This window comes from Larus michahellis, chromosome 3 (genome assembly GCF_964199755.1).
Source record: "Larus michahellis chromosome 3, bLarMic1.1, whole genome shotgun sequence".
NCBI lineage: Eukaryota > Metazoa > Chordata > Aves > Charadriiformes > Laridae > Larus > Larus michahellis.
The window spans coordinates 74,644,313-74,662,338 of record NC_133898.1 but is presented as its reverse complement, the minus strand read 5'-3'; the positions used below and the strand labels follow the sequence as shown (position 1 = coordinate 74,662,338).

The window sequence follows — 18,026 nt, the reverse complement described above, 5'->3', positions numbered from 1 at the left end:
TTCTCTAGTTGGCCAGAATAAAGCACGTTACCCCACTGGACTGTAAGTGACATTAGCTTTGAAAGTTAATGCTGATGACTAAATGCCAACTCTGGTTAGCTAAGTTAATTCCCAACTGTCCTTGAGTTAAGCATATTCATCCATCTGTCCTAGACTGTTCTAGCACAGTTCCTTGGCTACAGAAGTTACATCTCTTCCTCTCTCCACCTCCTGTTGCATCTGTCTCCTACTCACCTACAAAGCCACTTACTTTTGCTTTGACAACTTAAAACCAAACTTATGCAAACTTTGGAATACTTAAAATTTTAAAAATGGCATAGCTGTTATATTTAAATGCAAAATGACATTCCCGAGTGTATAACACTCATTGTATTATTTGTTTTCTTACACAGTTCACTGGAGCATCAGTATTAGTTGATGCTGAGGCATTTATGTGGTTGCGTGCCATAGAAGTCCTTGGGTGGAGAACTGCAGCTTTTAAGTCATGATTTCCTATGCAGTTGCAGAAATGAGGAAAGGGTTTACAAGCTCAGCAAATGCCCCATTATTTCTACTAGTTGATAGGAGCCTGTGCAGCTGTTTCCTGTTACTGAGATGACGAGGGTAATTCTGGTCGGTATTGTAGAACCTGGGGGAAACATTTCGGGATGTACACATGGCTGTGGCTATAAACGCTGCTTTTAAAACCTTTAATGAATATTCATAATAGTTTCTACTTTTGTACTTAGGAATTCAAAGTTATCATTCTGCCTGACTCCAGCCTTGTATTCCATCCTTAAGGAATCTGAAGAATTTGGCTGCACTATCTGCCCTAAGTCTAAGTGCTAATTTTCTGAAAAAAGCAGCAGCGTATGTGTGAGAAAACAAGTATGTACAAACCTATACTCTCAGTAAGCCCATCTAAAGCCACTGAAGTTAGCAAAGTGTTTGCACTGACTTCAGTGCAATTGCAAATAGGGCCTCAGTGAGTCAGTCTGTATTCATAACTAAAATGGGCCAATGCCAATTCTTTAGCCCAGAAAGCAGACGGCAGGGCACAGCTCTTGCCCACAAAGCTGAGTTTTCCTTACCCCTCTCTTGCCAAAACAAGTTGCCTTCGTCCATGCTGCCCATTGGGAAGAGCCCCTGGACTGTTTTAGGGCATTGCATGGAAGACTGCTACATGGCATGGGACCAAACTGTGTCAGGGGACACAAGCTGTACAGACAATCACAGGACAGAGCACAATCCTATGTCGGTTCTCTTTAGGTTATGTATATCATCAGTCTGAGGACCTATCAGCTCACACCATTTCATTGATATTAAAATTATCGATTTTTAAAACGTAGTACAATAGACCAGGATTAAAAGAGACTGTGTGTGTTTGGATTGTTGGATTGGTTTTGGGGTTTGTTCGTTTGTTTTGGGTTTGTTGGTTTTTTTTTTCTTTTTTTCCTTTTTGTGTGTGTGTGTGTATAAATGTAATTTGAATAAACTTTTTTTTTAAAAAAAAACTTTAATCTTGATTGTACCTGAGAACAAGGATTTTGTATCATATGATTTCTTCAGTAACTCAACCCCTGAAAACTGAGATTTATAAAAAAAAATGAAGGCAGAATGTTAAACTCTGAATAACAAAGTAGCATTTCTACTGTATATTAAATAATAAGGTGTACAGTAACTTCCCATTGAAGTTCATGGGAATTCTGCCAGTCATCAAAGATTGAAACCTAAGGAATTTTAAATTAATATGATTTTCCAAATGTCTCTTCATGGCTAAAAAATCATTTTAATTTAAACTCTCCTGTCAAAAAGAAAATTTCACACTAAAGTTTTCACCTTGTAACTCTGTAATAGTGGCAAAGATACTTATACAAGTAGTAATAAATCACTAGGTTCTTATTGATAAAAACTGTCATAGGTATTTCTATCACTGGATCTCATCTGATTTACCCTAGGAGATGACCTATCTTTTTTAATTTTAATTTGAGCACGGAATGATGCAACAGCAGGGACACCCTAACAACCCTTCTGGGATTACTGTTGTATTTTTTACATTGTTGCCGAAAAACTGTCAGAACTAATCCCTTGGGCATGGCAAAATAAGGATTGCAGGATCAGGAAATCTTGGCAAAACCGTATCGACTTCAAAATTATGTTCACCTTGGGTCACAGTGGGACTGAAATATAGAACTGAATTTTCTGAGAGCATCCAGCTGGGCAGCAGCAGCTTATGGTGGAAAAAGGAAGGGCAAAAGCAGAAAAGGCATCTTTCACTGAACGTGCGCAGCCCTATCTCCAGTGATAAGGGCAGTCTAAGAGGCTCCTTCCTTCCTCCACTCCAGCTGCTCATTCCCACTTTCCCCTGCCACGATTCAGCGCGCGGTCACTGGGGTCACACCCTAAAGCAGACTTACAAAGCGATCTGTTAATGTTTAACGTTAAGATGGATCATTTTGCTAATATTTATCAGGTAAGAGGAAGGGGGACACGACCCACAACCTGCCCCCCCCCCCCCCCCCAACAAACAAAATAACCCCACCATCGCTCTCCATTGCTCCCTGAAGTCTTTGCCGCCCCTACTTGCTTAAAATATTTTGCTGTCAGGGAGCAAAGTGCCTCATCTCCACATCATTGCTTTTTGAGACCCTTATCCCGACCGGTGTGGAGTGGATCTCACCGCGCACTGAAAAGCCTGTCAGAGCAAACAAAAACCGAGAGAGATTTGCACCTCACAAGAGGAGCTCAACAATTTGCTGAACTTTCCCCTTGGTCACAGCAATCAGCGTGGAAGATGCTGCCTTGATTTTATGCCTCAAAGGCTCCAGTATTTCGAATAAACCCCAAAATTACATAGAATACAAATAAATGTTTAAAAATGCTGGTTCAGCACATTATGCGTGTCAGAAAGGAGGCTATGTCTCAAAATCTCTCGGACTCCTAGAAACATATAATTCAGGCAACTCCTACGGGTTTCAGAGCTGAGGGCTATGAAATTCTGAGAAAATCTGCCCAGTCAGATTCAGATATCCCGGCAGGGATGGCTGTTTTGATGCTCGGGCATAACAATTTATCAGTGGTTATCAGCTGAAGGGATCAGATAGGTGCGCCACGCAACGCTGAGCTGCCTCTATCAATGTCAGAATAATCCTATGCCTGTCGTGTGGCAACTTGTAGAGAGAGGCAGGTCCTGCCACCTTCATTCATACAAAATTGTACCTAACACCATGGAATAGCCACAGGGAAATCAGGGAACGAGTCAGTGCAATTTGGGAGTGGAAGAATCCAGGCTGGCTCTGACAAAGAGGAGCATATAGTTAACATCTCTCTTTGGAAGTGATGCATATTGATTCTTTGTTTTATCACTTAATTTCTTCCTTTCACCAGGGTAATGGCATTTCTTTCCTTGTTAGGGGAAATCTGGGAGCTGTTCACATCAAATTACATCAGGCAGGTATGTCATTATGTCATAGAATACCTGACAACGTGACAATGCCTCATACAATCTGATGTAATACAAATTATTATGTTCCCTTTCATCTGCTGCTACTTTCCTTATTTAACAGTACGTTTTGTAGAAACAAAACGTAATTCCCAAAAGGTCATTGGACGGTCTGTATTTTCCCAAATAACTTTACTAGCAATACACTACATGGTATCTACTGAGCAAATCCTTGAAGACTCAGGCCTATCTGAAGAGATATTGGTCCTTGGTAAGGAGGAATTTAAACTTAAATGAATCTTTAGCCATGACAAACAGTTAGAATATTCTGGATATTTAGGTTAAACTTATTTTATTCTTGATAGACTCCTTATAGTGGTCTGGGATGCACCTGGAATTTATTTGTACTGCACTTTTCTTTTTCATGGGTGGCCTTAGGTCCTTGCCAGCTTTAACTCCATTCTCTCTGCTTCTTCCCTACTACCTTTTTAAGATCTTCGTCTGTTTCCTCCTGGTTTTGTTTACCTTTCTTTTCCGATTTAGTTACAGTCTGAAGAGCTTTCTCCTCCTTAGCTTTCGGTTTGGCCTTTATTAGCCCAACTTCTGTTGTTTTAGTCTCTGCCTGCTTGACCTTCTCAGTCATCTTTGCTTCTCCTTTTCCATCCTTCACTTCCTTTTTAACTTTTGCTTCCACTTTAGTGCTCTTTACTTTCTTCTCCTCTGCAGGTAATAAAGGAAAAGCTTTCAGTGTCATTCTTTCCCCCCAGAATAATACACAATACCGTTTATCTTGTGCTATTACTAATGAGTATTTCTTCACCACTGACACATGGCTTAGATCTTATGAAAGATATAATCCCCCAAAACCAGACAGACTTAAACAGAAATATGACATGCAAGCATGTTTTCCCTTCAGTCCTGTACCAAGTATTTGGCTATGGCAAATAATATTCAATGTTTTTAATGACAATATGTTAGCTTTTATGGCATAAACTAGTCAAACACAAGTTGATCATGAAACAAACAGACACGGGAGGTACTTCCAGGCTAAATCTGAGTAACTTTAGACTTCAGAGATCAGAGCTAAACTCTGTTGTAAGTGTCGTAGATTTAAATTGTGGCTATTTGTAAGGGTCAGTGTTACGCACTGATTCTAGGTCTCTGCCCAAGAATTCTTGAGTTCTTGAGTGTCCCTCTATGCCAATTCCCCAGGCTGAAAGACTAGTCTGAGACAGGCCAATTCATGATGTGCCCCACAGCAGAGTGAGATTTCCAAGTAGAATTACTGAATTGTAAATATCAGTGGCTGAAGCTGTACAAAAGTTGACGAGATCAGGCATATTCCTTCTGCTCATATATATCAGCAGCTTTTTCTGATCTGAGACATGGGTGCTGACAATAACTGTGTTTCTAGTTCACTTCAGTGGAAAATACAACAGTAATTTAAAATGCCACTGAATATGGTTTAAACTAATCTGTTTCGTGTGGTGTTCACACTTCTGTTTTCTTCATAGTTCTGAAGGTCTCCGTCCTTGAGGCAACACTTGAATACAAGAAAACCCATGGCTTCTGTAAGACTCTGGACTTCTATTTCTATTAAGACGCTGAGATGACTAGACTGATTTTATCAATGTGTAAACTGAATAGTTCTACCTATTCTAAACCAGAATACAGATACTTTTATAAGGGTCAATTCCTACTTTCAAACAAAGCCACGGCATGACCAAATATATTACTGGCTAGTGAAGAAAGAATTTCCTTAACTAGTTATTGTGAAAATATGTTATGTCAAATCTCTTACTTCTAGGCCTACTTCTACTTCATAGGGAAACAGTGGTTCATACCTTTAATTTTCATCTTTGAAACTTCCACATATTTTAAAAGACATCATGCGTACAACTAACACCTGGATTGTGTAAAGACATTTTAATTCGAATTTCATTTTAATTTCATGATAATGTCATGTAGCTGACTTTTCATATGCATTATATTCTCTGCTCCAATAAAATAAAGTTTATGAATTTTAACGTAAATTCTGGTGAAAATATAGTATAAATAAATAAGTACCTTTAGGAGGAGGTTTCTTTTCAGCTTTTTCATGTCTTTCAGGTTTGTCTTTTTGAATTACTGGAAATGAGTACAATTGTATATTAGGGAAAAAACACAACAAAGAATGAGAAAATATTGCTAAAACACAACAGTGTCCCTGGAAGTTCCACATTTTTTCATGTTTCCTGTTATTTGGTTTGCAAAAATCTTACTTCTTTTTCTCAGGTTCACACACACTGGGGTAAAAAGCTTAAAAATATCTGTTGAGACTCACTTGACCAGGAGACAAGGCAATCAGACAGATCTGAAGCTTTGTAGGGAGGGCTTATACGGCATATTCCAGATGCCTCAAACCTGCTCTGCTCAAGCTCCAAGCAGACACAGGCTTGATCCAAGCAGACACAGCCAACGGGAAGCTGTGCAGCTACATTTATCTTAGAGAAAGTGGGTTTTCTTAGCTTGGGCTCGCTGTCGTACAAACACAGCCACAAGCCTGGTGCTCACTCCAGAGCCTAGCTCGAGTGAGTTCATGTCTGCTCAGGATACACTGTGTAAACACACGCAGTGCAGTGTCCCAGAAAGGCTGTCGAAATGTTACGCAGAGACGTCTATCTTGGTTGACATCCAGACATATTGCCAGAACAAAACTGCCTTGAGAGTTAATTACACTTCTTTCAAGTGATAACTGCATAATAGCAACATCCTCTCTAACTGAATTCCAGCTTGGAATTGCTGCCTATATGAGCCATGATTAATATTTAGGCTTGTTTTACTTTTAAGATAGCTGTTTCTTAGACGGTGTGTTTAAATAGCGTTCATATCACCGAAGCTTTCTGAACCCTTTAACAGAGGCTGAAGAAGTACCCTAAGCCTTTTTATCGGACGTAGAGAAAACCTCCTGACCGTGGGGGAAGCAGCCACCTGATTTTCATTACGCCTGTTCCCTGAAGTTGGCCTGGAGCTGAGCATCCTCATGTCCTAGGGCCTGCAAGTGGCTGAAATGGCCCTTCAGCGCTGCTGGCAGCAGATCCAGTTTAGAGCAGCCCCCAGACAAAAGGGAGGTGAGCCTGGCAACGGATAGCTCAGCACACAGACGGCACGGAATGTGCCTTAGGAAGCGCTGAAGGCGACGAGTGCCCCAATGCACTGAGTCCACCCACAGGGACTCGCACGACATGGAAACTATTCAAGAGAGGGTAACACGTCGCTTCGCAGCAGCAAATCTCCCAGATGCAACGTGGCCAAATTCTTCATAAAATTTTCCAGGCAGTGACTAGAGTCATGGCTGCTATTAAACACAATAAAGCTCTAAGCGATTATTTGGTTAGCTAGCAGAAGATAAATGGGTAAACAGGCTGGCTGCTCGTTAGGAATATCTCAGCGATTCTTGGAAGTTATTTGCTTTTCAAATCTACAAAGACACTGTGGGCATTTATTTTATATGGATTACTTCAGTGTGATTTCACTTTATTAAAAAAATCCTACACTTTCAAGTAGAAAAAATGAAAAAATATCCCTTTTCAAGAGAGACTGGACAATGGCTGCCTTTCAAAGTCTTTCAAGGCTTTAAGTCTTCATTCTGCTTTTTCTCTTTCTTCACTCCCTACTTTCTGTTTTACATTTCTATTTAGAGTAAGGTCGAGTCCAATAAAGACTGATTTCTACGTTTGAATCTGTATTGTCTGCACGATTCAAATTAAACCTAATTAATTAATGTGTCCCACCATCATCAAGTTAATCTGAATGCCATAATAGACTGATGTCAAGATACATTGCTTAGGGGATTTTTGTCAAGAGTTAACTGAGTAAACGTAAGAAGGGACAAAGACTGAAACCTAACTTCATTATAGAAATATCTAACTTCACAGACAAAACATTCAAATGTCTTCAAATGCCAAGCAATAATAAATATTCGACTTTAAAAAATAGCATAACAAGGCAAGCTGATTGGATTTTTAAATCCCCCTGTCCGAGTCATGGTTAAAGATGGAATTATCAGTCAAAAGAATACTGAAAATCATCTCTTATACATGAACCTGCTTCAGAATATATATGATAATTAGTAGATATGTTAATCTTAACCTAAGCCACTTCTGCCATGGAGGACAGTACAAATCATGTATTGAAATGAAAATGTTATAGCAAAAAAATAATGGCAAGAAAATGAAAATCTATTTTTGCTTATCATGAAGATCCAGACTGAGAGTTAGTAAACACTCTTGCATTAGGTCTGCGCCAGATTGAAAACGGATACACAAGAGAAAGCCTTCTTTACAGGCAAATTACTGAATCCCATTGTGAAGGAAAAGACATCAAGGAATGGAAATGTAACAATCATAGGCTTATTTCTTTAGCTGCACAAGAATGATTTATAATTAGGTCTGTGCATCAAAACAAGAGAACTATGCAAGAAATATATGCTGAGCAAAGTTTCCCTCAGGGGCTGATCAAGACCTGCTCAAGCAAAAGTGAGAGCACCCAAAAAATATACAGCATGGACTATAAGAGCTTTATACTTTAAATACTCATCTCCACACTCTTCCAAACTATATAAGCACTAAAAACCTAAAACTGTACAATATCTAATACTAATTACCTTTAGGAGGTGCTTTCTTTTCATGTTTTTCTGGCTTTTCAGGTTTCTCTTTGTGAGTAGCTAGAAATAAATAACAACAACATTAATGGTTATTAAAAAAGAGAAATGTTGCATTTTAAGTGAGAAAAAGGAGAAAAAACATCAAGAAACACAACCAGGCACCGTGTCTATCCGTAGAAAGAAAGATTGATTCAGCTGCTGCTGTCTCCTGTTGATGCCAAAACACGTGATTTGAACTTTCAAAAACTCATCTACCACCCTGAGGTCTCTGCCATCAGCTGGGGGAGGAATGGCCTTTCTGGCACAACTGTAATCCCATGAAAGAAGTCAAGAAGAGTCATGCTTATTTGAGTTGTTTACTCATTCATTTTGTTTTGTTTATTAGTTTTGAATATCTTTAATGGTGTTCATTGGTTTGTTTTGGTTTATTGTTATTTTTGAGCTTTCTTGTTTATTACTTTGGTTCATTTCTGAAGGATTTTCTGAACTCCACATAACAACTAACGGTTTTTCCAGCTATGAATGATTAAACACTATAATTAATTACAAATCTAATTGCAATGGCATTATAACTAATGCTCTTTGGGGCTTTTTGTTTGCTTTTAATTTCCGCTTTAGAAATTGAAATAAAGTACACTGTAGTGACTAGATTTCTGGCTCAGGTTTCAGAATACACCTGGATTGTACAATAGTCACTGAGTGGTGGGTAGCCTGGACTATTCTCCTATGTGGGCTCTGATTTGCTAAATTTTTGCGATGCATGTTTACACAGTAAGTTGTCCACGGGTGCGCAGAACTGATATTTGTATGTGTCGGTATCCCCTGAGGTAGCCTACAGGGACCAGGGTGTGAAAACACTTGGCTGCCTATTTGACTCCGGCATTTGAGTTTATACTAAGAACACAAAAATGTATGCATGAGTATTGCTATGTACTCTCCAGCCTTGTGCCGGTGTTTCAAAAGAAAGTTCGAATTGTGGAAGACAAAGCAGTGCTGGATACCTATTTATTGCAAGTAGCTACGTAACGAATTAGTCCTGTCCTATTCAATGCCTATGCAATATGCAAAAACCCTGCTCAGTATTGTATTTAAAATGATTTTTTTTCACATGGCCTGCCCCTTTACCTTTGTTTACAGGTTGTCAGGTGTTTTTCCTGGATGACCATATTCTCTAAGCAACCGTATTTACTGTGACTCCTGGAAAGTCTCAGAGATTACTGGGAGATTATACTAATCCAGAGTATAAAATACATTAACTCCCTTCCTCAGGAAAAAACACGAAAAACATGCAGAAGGAATACAAAATGCTACTCTGTATGTCTGCAAACATTTATATGATCTCATTAATTTCATTTGTCAAGTTCTATAACACTTTTTTCCAATCAAGGGGATAGATAAATAGAAATTGAGTAGACAATTAGGATCTCAATGGGGGTACCACAAAATGTAAAATAAGTTCTGACATTAAATTATTACCTGTGTGCCTTTCCTTTTTTTCAGGTTTTTCTTGTCTTTCCAGTTTGTCTTTATGTATCACTAGGAAAGAAGAAATGTGCTCATATTTATTAAAAAAAAAAACAAACAAACATGGAAAAACTTAAGAATCAAAAATAATTCTACCAAGATAAGCCTTAGGAGACAAAATGACAAACTCTGTTACTCCTGAGATACCCGTTGTGTATCTGCACAGCACATACCACGTAACATGGGTGTGAGCAGACAGCTCTAGCTAAGGTACTGCTTACCACCCAAGCCATGGCAGCGAGCCTCAGCTGTTTGCTACAATAACATCATTGCTTCCAATTGTCTGTCCATTCCTGAAGAGAGATTTTTCAGAAACCGTCAAGGACTAAGCAGAGCTCACAGTAACTGCTGCTGCCTGCACTAAAAAGAGGACATTACCTGGGCCACCCCATACTCTGTCAGGCAGAGGCTGGTAAAAACCCTGGAATCAATCCTGGAGCATAAGAGCATCACATGCACAAATGACGCGTCTGTCACTTGCCAGCTGGCTTGAAATGGATAACCAGTAATGGATACGGATAGCTAGTAATGGACATGGATAGCTAGTAATGGACACTAACTGAGATCAGTCCCTGGCAAGGATGATCTCAGAGACATAATTAGATGCCCAGTATGTGCAAAGTAAAAGCTAACATTATGACAGTGGAAACTGTATTATGCTATCCACCCTGCCACATAACATTTTCCACTCACTTTTCTTAGGTTTTTACACAATAATTTTCCAGGCAAGGGGAAATAAGCATTTGGATTTTAGAGCACTTCAGAAAAATCATCTGTGAAAAAGCAAGCTAGCTTTAACTCTAAATCCTGCAGGGATTTCATCCCCATTCAGCAAAACTCCCTTTGTCAAATATGAAAAAATAAGGAAGTTCTTTTACGGTACCTTGAATACCATATCTAACTGGAAGCAAAAGAATTTAGGTGAGGAATTTTCAGGCTTTCACTTTTTTTTAGCAACATAGTGAAAAATACATGAGCGAGTTCCTGACATAGCTGACTCAGTCACTTGTAAGTGACTGAGACATTTCTAATTATTCTCTGTGTCATTAGATAACTCTCCTAAACTTCGTCACAGAAGTTGATTAGAAATTAGAATAGGGTGTTATTTACTCTCTCTGTTATCTAAATCTTGAAAATGAAATGTATTTACAAGAGAAAATAAGCAGTTAAAATACAGGGATGCAGTGAAACTTTCAAAAGGTGAATACAGAGGATCTCTACATGCAGTAGTGTTTTAGTAGCATTTGTAGCAATAGTTCACTAAACAAAACTAAGTAATACATTCACCTTAAGATAAAATACAGATAGGTAGACAGAATATTAGTAGGAGTTATGACAAGTTAAGTAAGTACAATAATTCCTATTTTTCTTCATTGGTTATCTGAGATTGGCTGGGATAATTTTTTCCTGTTCTAAGAAACTTTTAAAAACGTTAAATATATTCTCCACCTAAATCAAATTGAAGAGTTTCCCAGGTTTTCCACAAAATAACAGAAGTCTTAATGATCCATTCATGTTTTAATATGGGGCATCATAATCTCTGCTTTGTCACATTTCCAAATCTCAGAAAAAAATTCTGTTCTTACCACTGTTCCATTTTCTAGTCCTAAATATTCAAACAGAAACCTGAACTTATGTGCCTGCCGTTAACCTCTAGAGTCAGTTTTGCTAACTCAATGTATTTTGAATAATTTATATAAAATGGAAAAGCTCCGATCACAGACCATTAGAAAGGCCTAGTCAAGCACAGATTTCAAGAAGGTGCATATTCAGTTGGGTTGTGAGACTCACGTTCTTGGTCTGAAATAAATCAGCTGTGGCTGGATATTGGGTCTTCGCCTTGTTTGGGTGATTATTATGACCATTGCCTTACTTGCGCTTTCAGAATGGGTTTCTTCCTCCAGTCTGAGACTTCATTAATCACATTTTTATGTAAAGGGCATGTTCTCAGAAGGCTTTAAGTGTTTTGACAAGTAGGTGTGTTCAAACAAAATTCCATTTTGCCAAAAAATTCATCACAAGAGGCAAACTAGATGGTGGCTTTTGGAGCCCAGAGCTAACTCATGAATCGTGGGTGGAGAGGAAGCATTATCCTCATTCTGACTCCTACAACAGGCGGATCTGTAATTTGTTGTTGGCATACACCAACAGCAAATTAGTAAATCCTCTCTAACACCCTCTCTCCAGCGCCTCTGAAATGATTCTGGGGAAATTTTTTTTCTAAGGCAGGTCTCTGAAGCAGAATGCCTCCAGGGACCGTGCCCTCTATGTTATAATTTACTCATTATGTTTTGCTCAGATGTATTCCCAAAGACAAATATTATGCTTGGATTTATTAAAGAAGAATAAAAAAGGCACCAATTTATGCTCTGGGCATCTTTTACAGAAGTTAATAATACAATAAAAACTTATTCATTAATCTCGGAATATTATTTTAGCCTTTCTGCAGAGTGATGAATTCGAAGTGCTTTTAAAATCCTCATTCTCCTTCCAGCTGGCTTTCATAACACCTCTTGCTTCCTTAAACATAATTGGGATTTACAAGAAGGATTTGCGAGTCAATAGATTATACTGTTTTGAACCACTGGTAAAATGACAAAGAACATAAAATGCTGAATACGTACCCTTTAGGGGTTCCTTCCTCTCAATTTTTTCTTGTTTTTCAGGTTTGTCTCTGTGAATTACTAGAAATAATAAAAACAAAACAAAACAAAACAAACAAAGCAAAAACCCAAACAAACAAACAAACAAAAAACCAAAAACCACAGTAAGTCTGTAATCTGGAGGTATTGCGTACGCTTATTATTATTTCACCAAAATGATCAAGGAAAAATATTTGCAAAATGAAATAATGGATTTTATTTCTGAGTCATAGGTACTAGATGATGTATAGTCCTTTTTGCCAAATAAGTGATTAGTCAGCAACCTTAATCTAATCTGTGGGATCTCTTTTGGTTCCATTACACAAGCACCCTGACTCTAAGATTTCTGACAGAGGAAATTATTTTCGGTCTTTGACAGCATTGATTTCTATTCTTAACAAAAAACAGCTAGCATATTGCTTTCCATGCTCTTTTTTTCTTTATTTTTAGCTGTTACTTCAGCCACAGGATGGATTAACAAGAAAACACCTCTTTTAATCAGAGCGCAACTTCAGGAGGAGCAGCTGTTCAAAACACAACCAAGTACACGTCACGCTAGAAGCAGGCAAACACGAATCCTTACAGACTCTCTTGCCCACCCAAATTTCAGACCCTGTTTTCAGACACGGTTGTATTCCACAAGGTTCAGATAGGCAAAAACATTCCTTGTCAACCTCTACCACTAAAAGACTAGCGTTCCGCAATTTCAGGGAAAAAATATTTCCTTTGCAGTACTCAAGTTTCTGTCAACAAGTAAATGACAGAAAAAACAACTCAGACTAGAAGACAACTGGGAGTTTTATGCACAAGCCCAGTAACGTTTTTGCATACATTCATTTCACCAGCTTTGCAGCAAATGTCATTTCACAGAGGTGCAAGCATTTTTTTTTGGTTGGTTAAATATTTCCTCATTAAAAAATAGGCCCATGTCTTTAAGAAAAATCAGTCCAAACATTCATTAATTTCATTATGTTTTGCATGTGCTTGCATTATCCAAATACGTTCCCAGTCATAACAGGTAAATTATTGTTGATAACAATTAACAGTACAGTGGAAAGAGACTGAAGGGAGATTTTTCAAAGCCTTTAAGGAATGGGGACAACCAATTTAGACTGAAAAAACAGGCTGTGTAGAACGCAGCAGCACCAGCAATGTATTATTGAATGAATTACAGACTGTAACTCATTCAATTGCTTTAGGACATCTAGTAGCACGCCAAGGGGAAGCAGTCTCCTCTCGCCCTATACTGTGCAGAATTTAGATGATTGAATATTTTTGCAGAAACTGTAGCATGCTTTTACATCTTATATTTGTATTAGCAGGTGCTAGCTCTGTGCAAAACACTTTGAGCCAGCTTGTTGTCAGTTTTGGATGGGGCAATAGCACAGTTTTGCAAACAATAGCTCTGTGATGGTCAATGGCAGTGAAACACAAGCTCCTGCACATTGGACAAAAGCCCTTGTAGTCTCTATGCCAAAATATACAGCTGAACTATGTGGAACAGACTGGCAAACAGAAATCTTGGTTTTAGCCACAGAATATCTTACTTGTGTTAGTTTATTCTATTCTGCATCCAGCTCTGGAGCCCTCAGCACAGGCAAGACATGGACCTGTTGGAGCGGGTCCAGAGAAGGGCAACAAAAATGATCAGAGGGCTGGAGCACCTCTCCTATGAGGACAGGCTGAGAGAGTTGGGGTTGTATGGAGAAGAGAAGCCTGGAGAAGAGAAGGCTTTGGGGAGACCTTATTGTGTCCTTATTGTGTATTTCAGTACTTAGAGGGGGCCTACAGGAAAGATGGGGACCGACTTCTTAGTGGTGCCTGTTGCAACAGGACAAGGGGTAATGGCTTTAAATTCAAAGAGGGAAGATTTAGACTAGATATAAGGAAGACTTTTTTTTACAATGAAGGTGGTGTAACACTGGAACAGGTTGCCCAGAAAGGTGGTAGATGCCCCATCCCTGGAAACTTTCAAGGTCATGTTGGACAGGCCTCTGAGCTACCTCATCTAGTTGAAGATGTCCCTGCTCGTTGCAGGGGGGTTGGAGTAGATGACCTTTAAAGGTCTCTTCCAACCCAAACGATTCTATGATTTTCCATAGCATTTCCCTACCTCATGCATTGGTAAAAAAAAAAAACAAACAAAAACAAAACGAGCCTTGAACAACACTAACTGAACTGTCAGCAGACCTTAAAGCAGACACAAAAATCTAATTTAAGGTTCCTTCACATCATCAGAATGGTATAAAGGGCTAAAATGCAAAGAAACAATAATATTTGTGTGGACTCCAAGCTAAAAACATGGAGAAGGTATCAGTTCGCCCCTTCTTGAGAAAGAAAAGTAACTTCGTGTATCTGGGCAGGGAGCCTGGAATGTGGATAAGCAGAGACAAGGCTGGCATAAGCATAAGCTATTTTTCTCTTCTCAATGATAGGCTGAAGACGATCTCTGGCTAGTCCAAAAGCCCTGTCCTGTGTGTTAATATCCCCATACCCTCAGAGCTTGCTAATCTCAGGCTGTAATATTTACCATTACCTCTTATGGACACTGTCAGAGCTAAAGGCTTTTGGGTAGAAACTTATCCGGGGAGGGCAGGTGTTGCCAAAAATTAAAGGGTTCATGTTTCAGGGCTGTGATGACTGGCCATTTTTGACTCTTCAGTAACAGTGCAGCAGGGACACCCAAGTCCACGGAAGGGACCAAAGTCCACATTTCCTCTGACAAACTTAAATATGGTTTTTCTTTTGCATATTAACTAACTGTTTTTTCCCTCTGAAATGTTTTCATGTTCAGCTTCATATGTAGTCCTAAAAGCCCTGTCACAGAAAATACTTCACTGTCCTCAGATCTTTTCCAGATTTAGTTACTTGGATATCAATTTCTTTGTAAAGAACTTAATATATGCCCTTTTTAAAGCCCACAGCGCTTAGGTGCAAGCATGAGGTTTTAGAAATAAACTAGGCTGGCCGTATTGCCATGTTTCTGTGAAAAAAAATAGAGTTAATAAGATTTTCTTTTTTGCATATAAAAAATAAAGAGCAAGCGCATAAAAATGTTTGTAAGGCTGCAAAGTCAAGCACTCTTCAGCTGAAAAATGCTGGAACTAAAGCTGCTTATTCAACCATTTTATTTTCTTTATGACACACTGTAATTAAAAGATCACCTCCTTTTTTTTTTTTTTTTTTTTTTTTTTTAAATAGGATGCTGGATTCATCCAGAAAAAATAAGAAGAATAACTAAAAATAGTTTTATGACACTTGTCTAAGCTAAATTTTTCCCACAACTTATAGAAATTTTCTTGGACTTCCTTGCAAATACCAAAAAAGCATAAACTCAGAATGAACTGTTATTAGCATTGGAAAAAACACAACACCCCAACCTAATTTTCACTAACCTAGATTTTGAAAATTGCTGAAACATTTTTATATGACTTTGAATGAAAATTCAGCCTGAGGCAAAAAGATGAGCATGAAAAATTTCATCCTCAATGACAGGAGTGTGGTAAATTTATAAATAATCTGAAATAGGAGCTTATAATGGAAAATTTTAAGGTAATTTAACGATGTGTTCCAAAATTAATTGTATATTTCTACCTTCTTCACATAAAATTAAAAAGAAGAAGTATAACATATACATGAAAGATTTTTACAAATTTCAGTCATCTAATACTATATTTGATTTTCATCAAATGGAAAACATAGTGAAGGGGAATTTAATTTAGTTTTTCTTCGTTAAAGCATTTGAGAGAGAGACATTCCCCATCCCAAAAAAGCAAGTGCAAATAGAAGAGATGTAATAAGGAGGCACTGATTCCATACCTAAGGGAAGTAAAAATAGTTTCCATCTGAGTACGTCTTAAGTCTGCTGCTTAGTATAAAGCTAGGTGATGAGTGCAATAAGCATGAAGCAGAGATTGCTTGCTCCAGCTAACTGACTAAGTGCTTGTCTACAGAGCAACACTCAGGAAAGTTAAGATAAATGAACTAATACAATGAAGTTAGAGTGCATTAGTCAGAGAGCATTAAATCTCTGCGTAGATGCTTTTATTCAGAAGTAAAGTAACCTTAGATGGCTATAACTTAATTCTTCTTGAAGGAACGCTCAAAAAAGATATTTTTTTTAAAAAAAAAAGGAAAGGGCTTGATCTGGGGTGGAGTACAGGCTTCCAGGTCCAGGACATTAAGCTGAGGAAATTTCAGCAATTATTGAACTGTGGAGGCACCTGAACTCATTGCAAACCACCTCAGTTACCTGTGGAGGGGGACTGGGCTTGCCTCTGAGCTTGCCCAGATTTTCGCCGGCCGCCAACAGACATGACACATTGCTCACAGCAGCGCCTAACCCTGTGCTGGATTTAGCCTTCAACACCAAATGTAAATGCCTACATTAGAGCAAAACAATGTCTCAGGAGATACATGTTTGTACAATTTAAAATTAGATTTAATTGCAGCAGTCAGACAGTGTTACATCCATCTGAATTGAGATTTAGGTTTGACAGCTACTGGTGGTAGCCAACCTGCCCACAGCATTGGCTTCACCCTTGGCTGCTGTAAGCCCGCACAGCTAAATAAATACTTGACGGCTGTACCTGAGCCGCTACAGCTACATCGCTATCTGTACCACATTACTTAGTTTAAAGTTAACTCAGGTATATCTGTAGCCGTACCTCTAGAAATCGGGGTGGACAGCCCCTGTGTCAAATGTTAATATGCCATTTAACTTGCTAATTTTGCCAATTTATTTGGGTTTCTAGTATATTGTGGATTTGTATGGTTCAGCTCTATTTATCTATTCAGCTGTGTCAAATACCTTATCCTTCAGCTACAGCAAATTAAATTATGGGGATACATTATATTTGTCTTTATAATCTCATAATTGCTAAATATATAATCTCACAATGCTAAAACACAAACAGATGTATTCTGTGATGTTTAATATTTGCATTATCAGTTGGGCACTATTAGCATGTTGGTAGAGGTAGGAGGGACTGATATGTGCCAGGCATAATAAATGAAATAGTTTTGAAGGTCTTGGAATCAATTTGTCAAATCAGGCTGAATTCAGAAGTACTTTCTGAAAAAAATCAGAGAGGTTAGTGCTAATTCAGAGGCACGTGAATATCTGTCCTGATATCACTGTGATTTAATCTATGGCTGTCTGAGGTGGCATTTCCTCATCATATTGTCTTTTTCCATCCCTCACTCCAACAATAATGTATCAGTGAAGTATTTGGGAAAAGCCACACAGTAGATCAACCTTTTCCCATTCCTTCTCAATGCGTGCTGTAATAACAGATATTTTCCAGAAATGCAGGTCAATTCATTTAACTGCTAACATCATTTTTTCATAAAAATCAGAAATTATCAGATTGTTGGATCAGATTGGACCTTCTATTAGACAGAAAGTATATACTTCTATCTACTTTTATCTCAATATATTTTATTGTTGTTCTTCCCTGTTGCCAAAGGATTGCGTAGTTACCTCTTCTTCATTGATATCAATAGTGATAGTTATAACACCTACTTCTTAAACAGTCTTCATCAGCAGCTCAGAGCCTTGCAAATTCTGTGTATGTCACAAAATGCCAGACTCACAGGAGTGAGGACAGGACAGACTGTCCCATCCCTCAGTCTCTCCCCTCCGGGCAACTCTCCAGCCATGACTGACCCTTGCAGTGGCCCCACACTGAACTCGCCCCAGTTTATTGATGTCTCTCCTGCATTGGGAGGCCCAGAACTGGACGCAGTATCTAGGTATGGTCTCATGAGAGCTGAGTACAGGAAGATAATTAAT

General features: G+C 38.5%; 1 protein-coding gene across 1 annotated transcript in view; it reads right to left on the bottom strand.

Annotated features, from left to right (window-relative positions):
- The window catches only part of TRDN (triadin), a 229,748-nt gene that overhangs the window by 147,981 nt on the left and 63,741 nt on the right, over positions 1-18,026 (bottom strand). The window contains exons 7-11 of the mRNA XM_074580841.1: positions 12,215-12,274; positions 9,543-9,602; positions 8,067-8,126; positions 5,489-5,548; positions 3,947-4,141 (exon numbers count right to left, since the gene is read on the bottom strand). Of these exons, the coding sequence (XP_074436942.1) occupies positions 3,947-4,141; positions 5,489-5,548; positions 8,067-8,126; positions 9,543-9,602; positions 12,215-12,274 (435 nt within the window). The remainder of the gene's footprint in view (positions 1-3,946; positions 4,142-5,488; positions 5,549-8,066; positions 8,127-9,542; positions 9,603-12,214; positions 12,275-18,026) is intronic.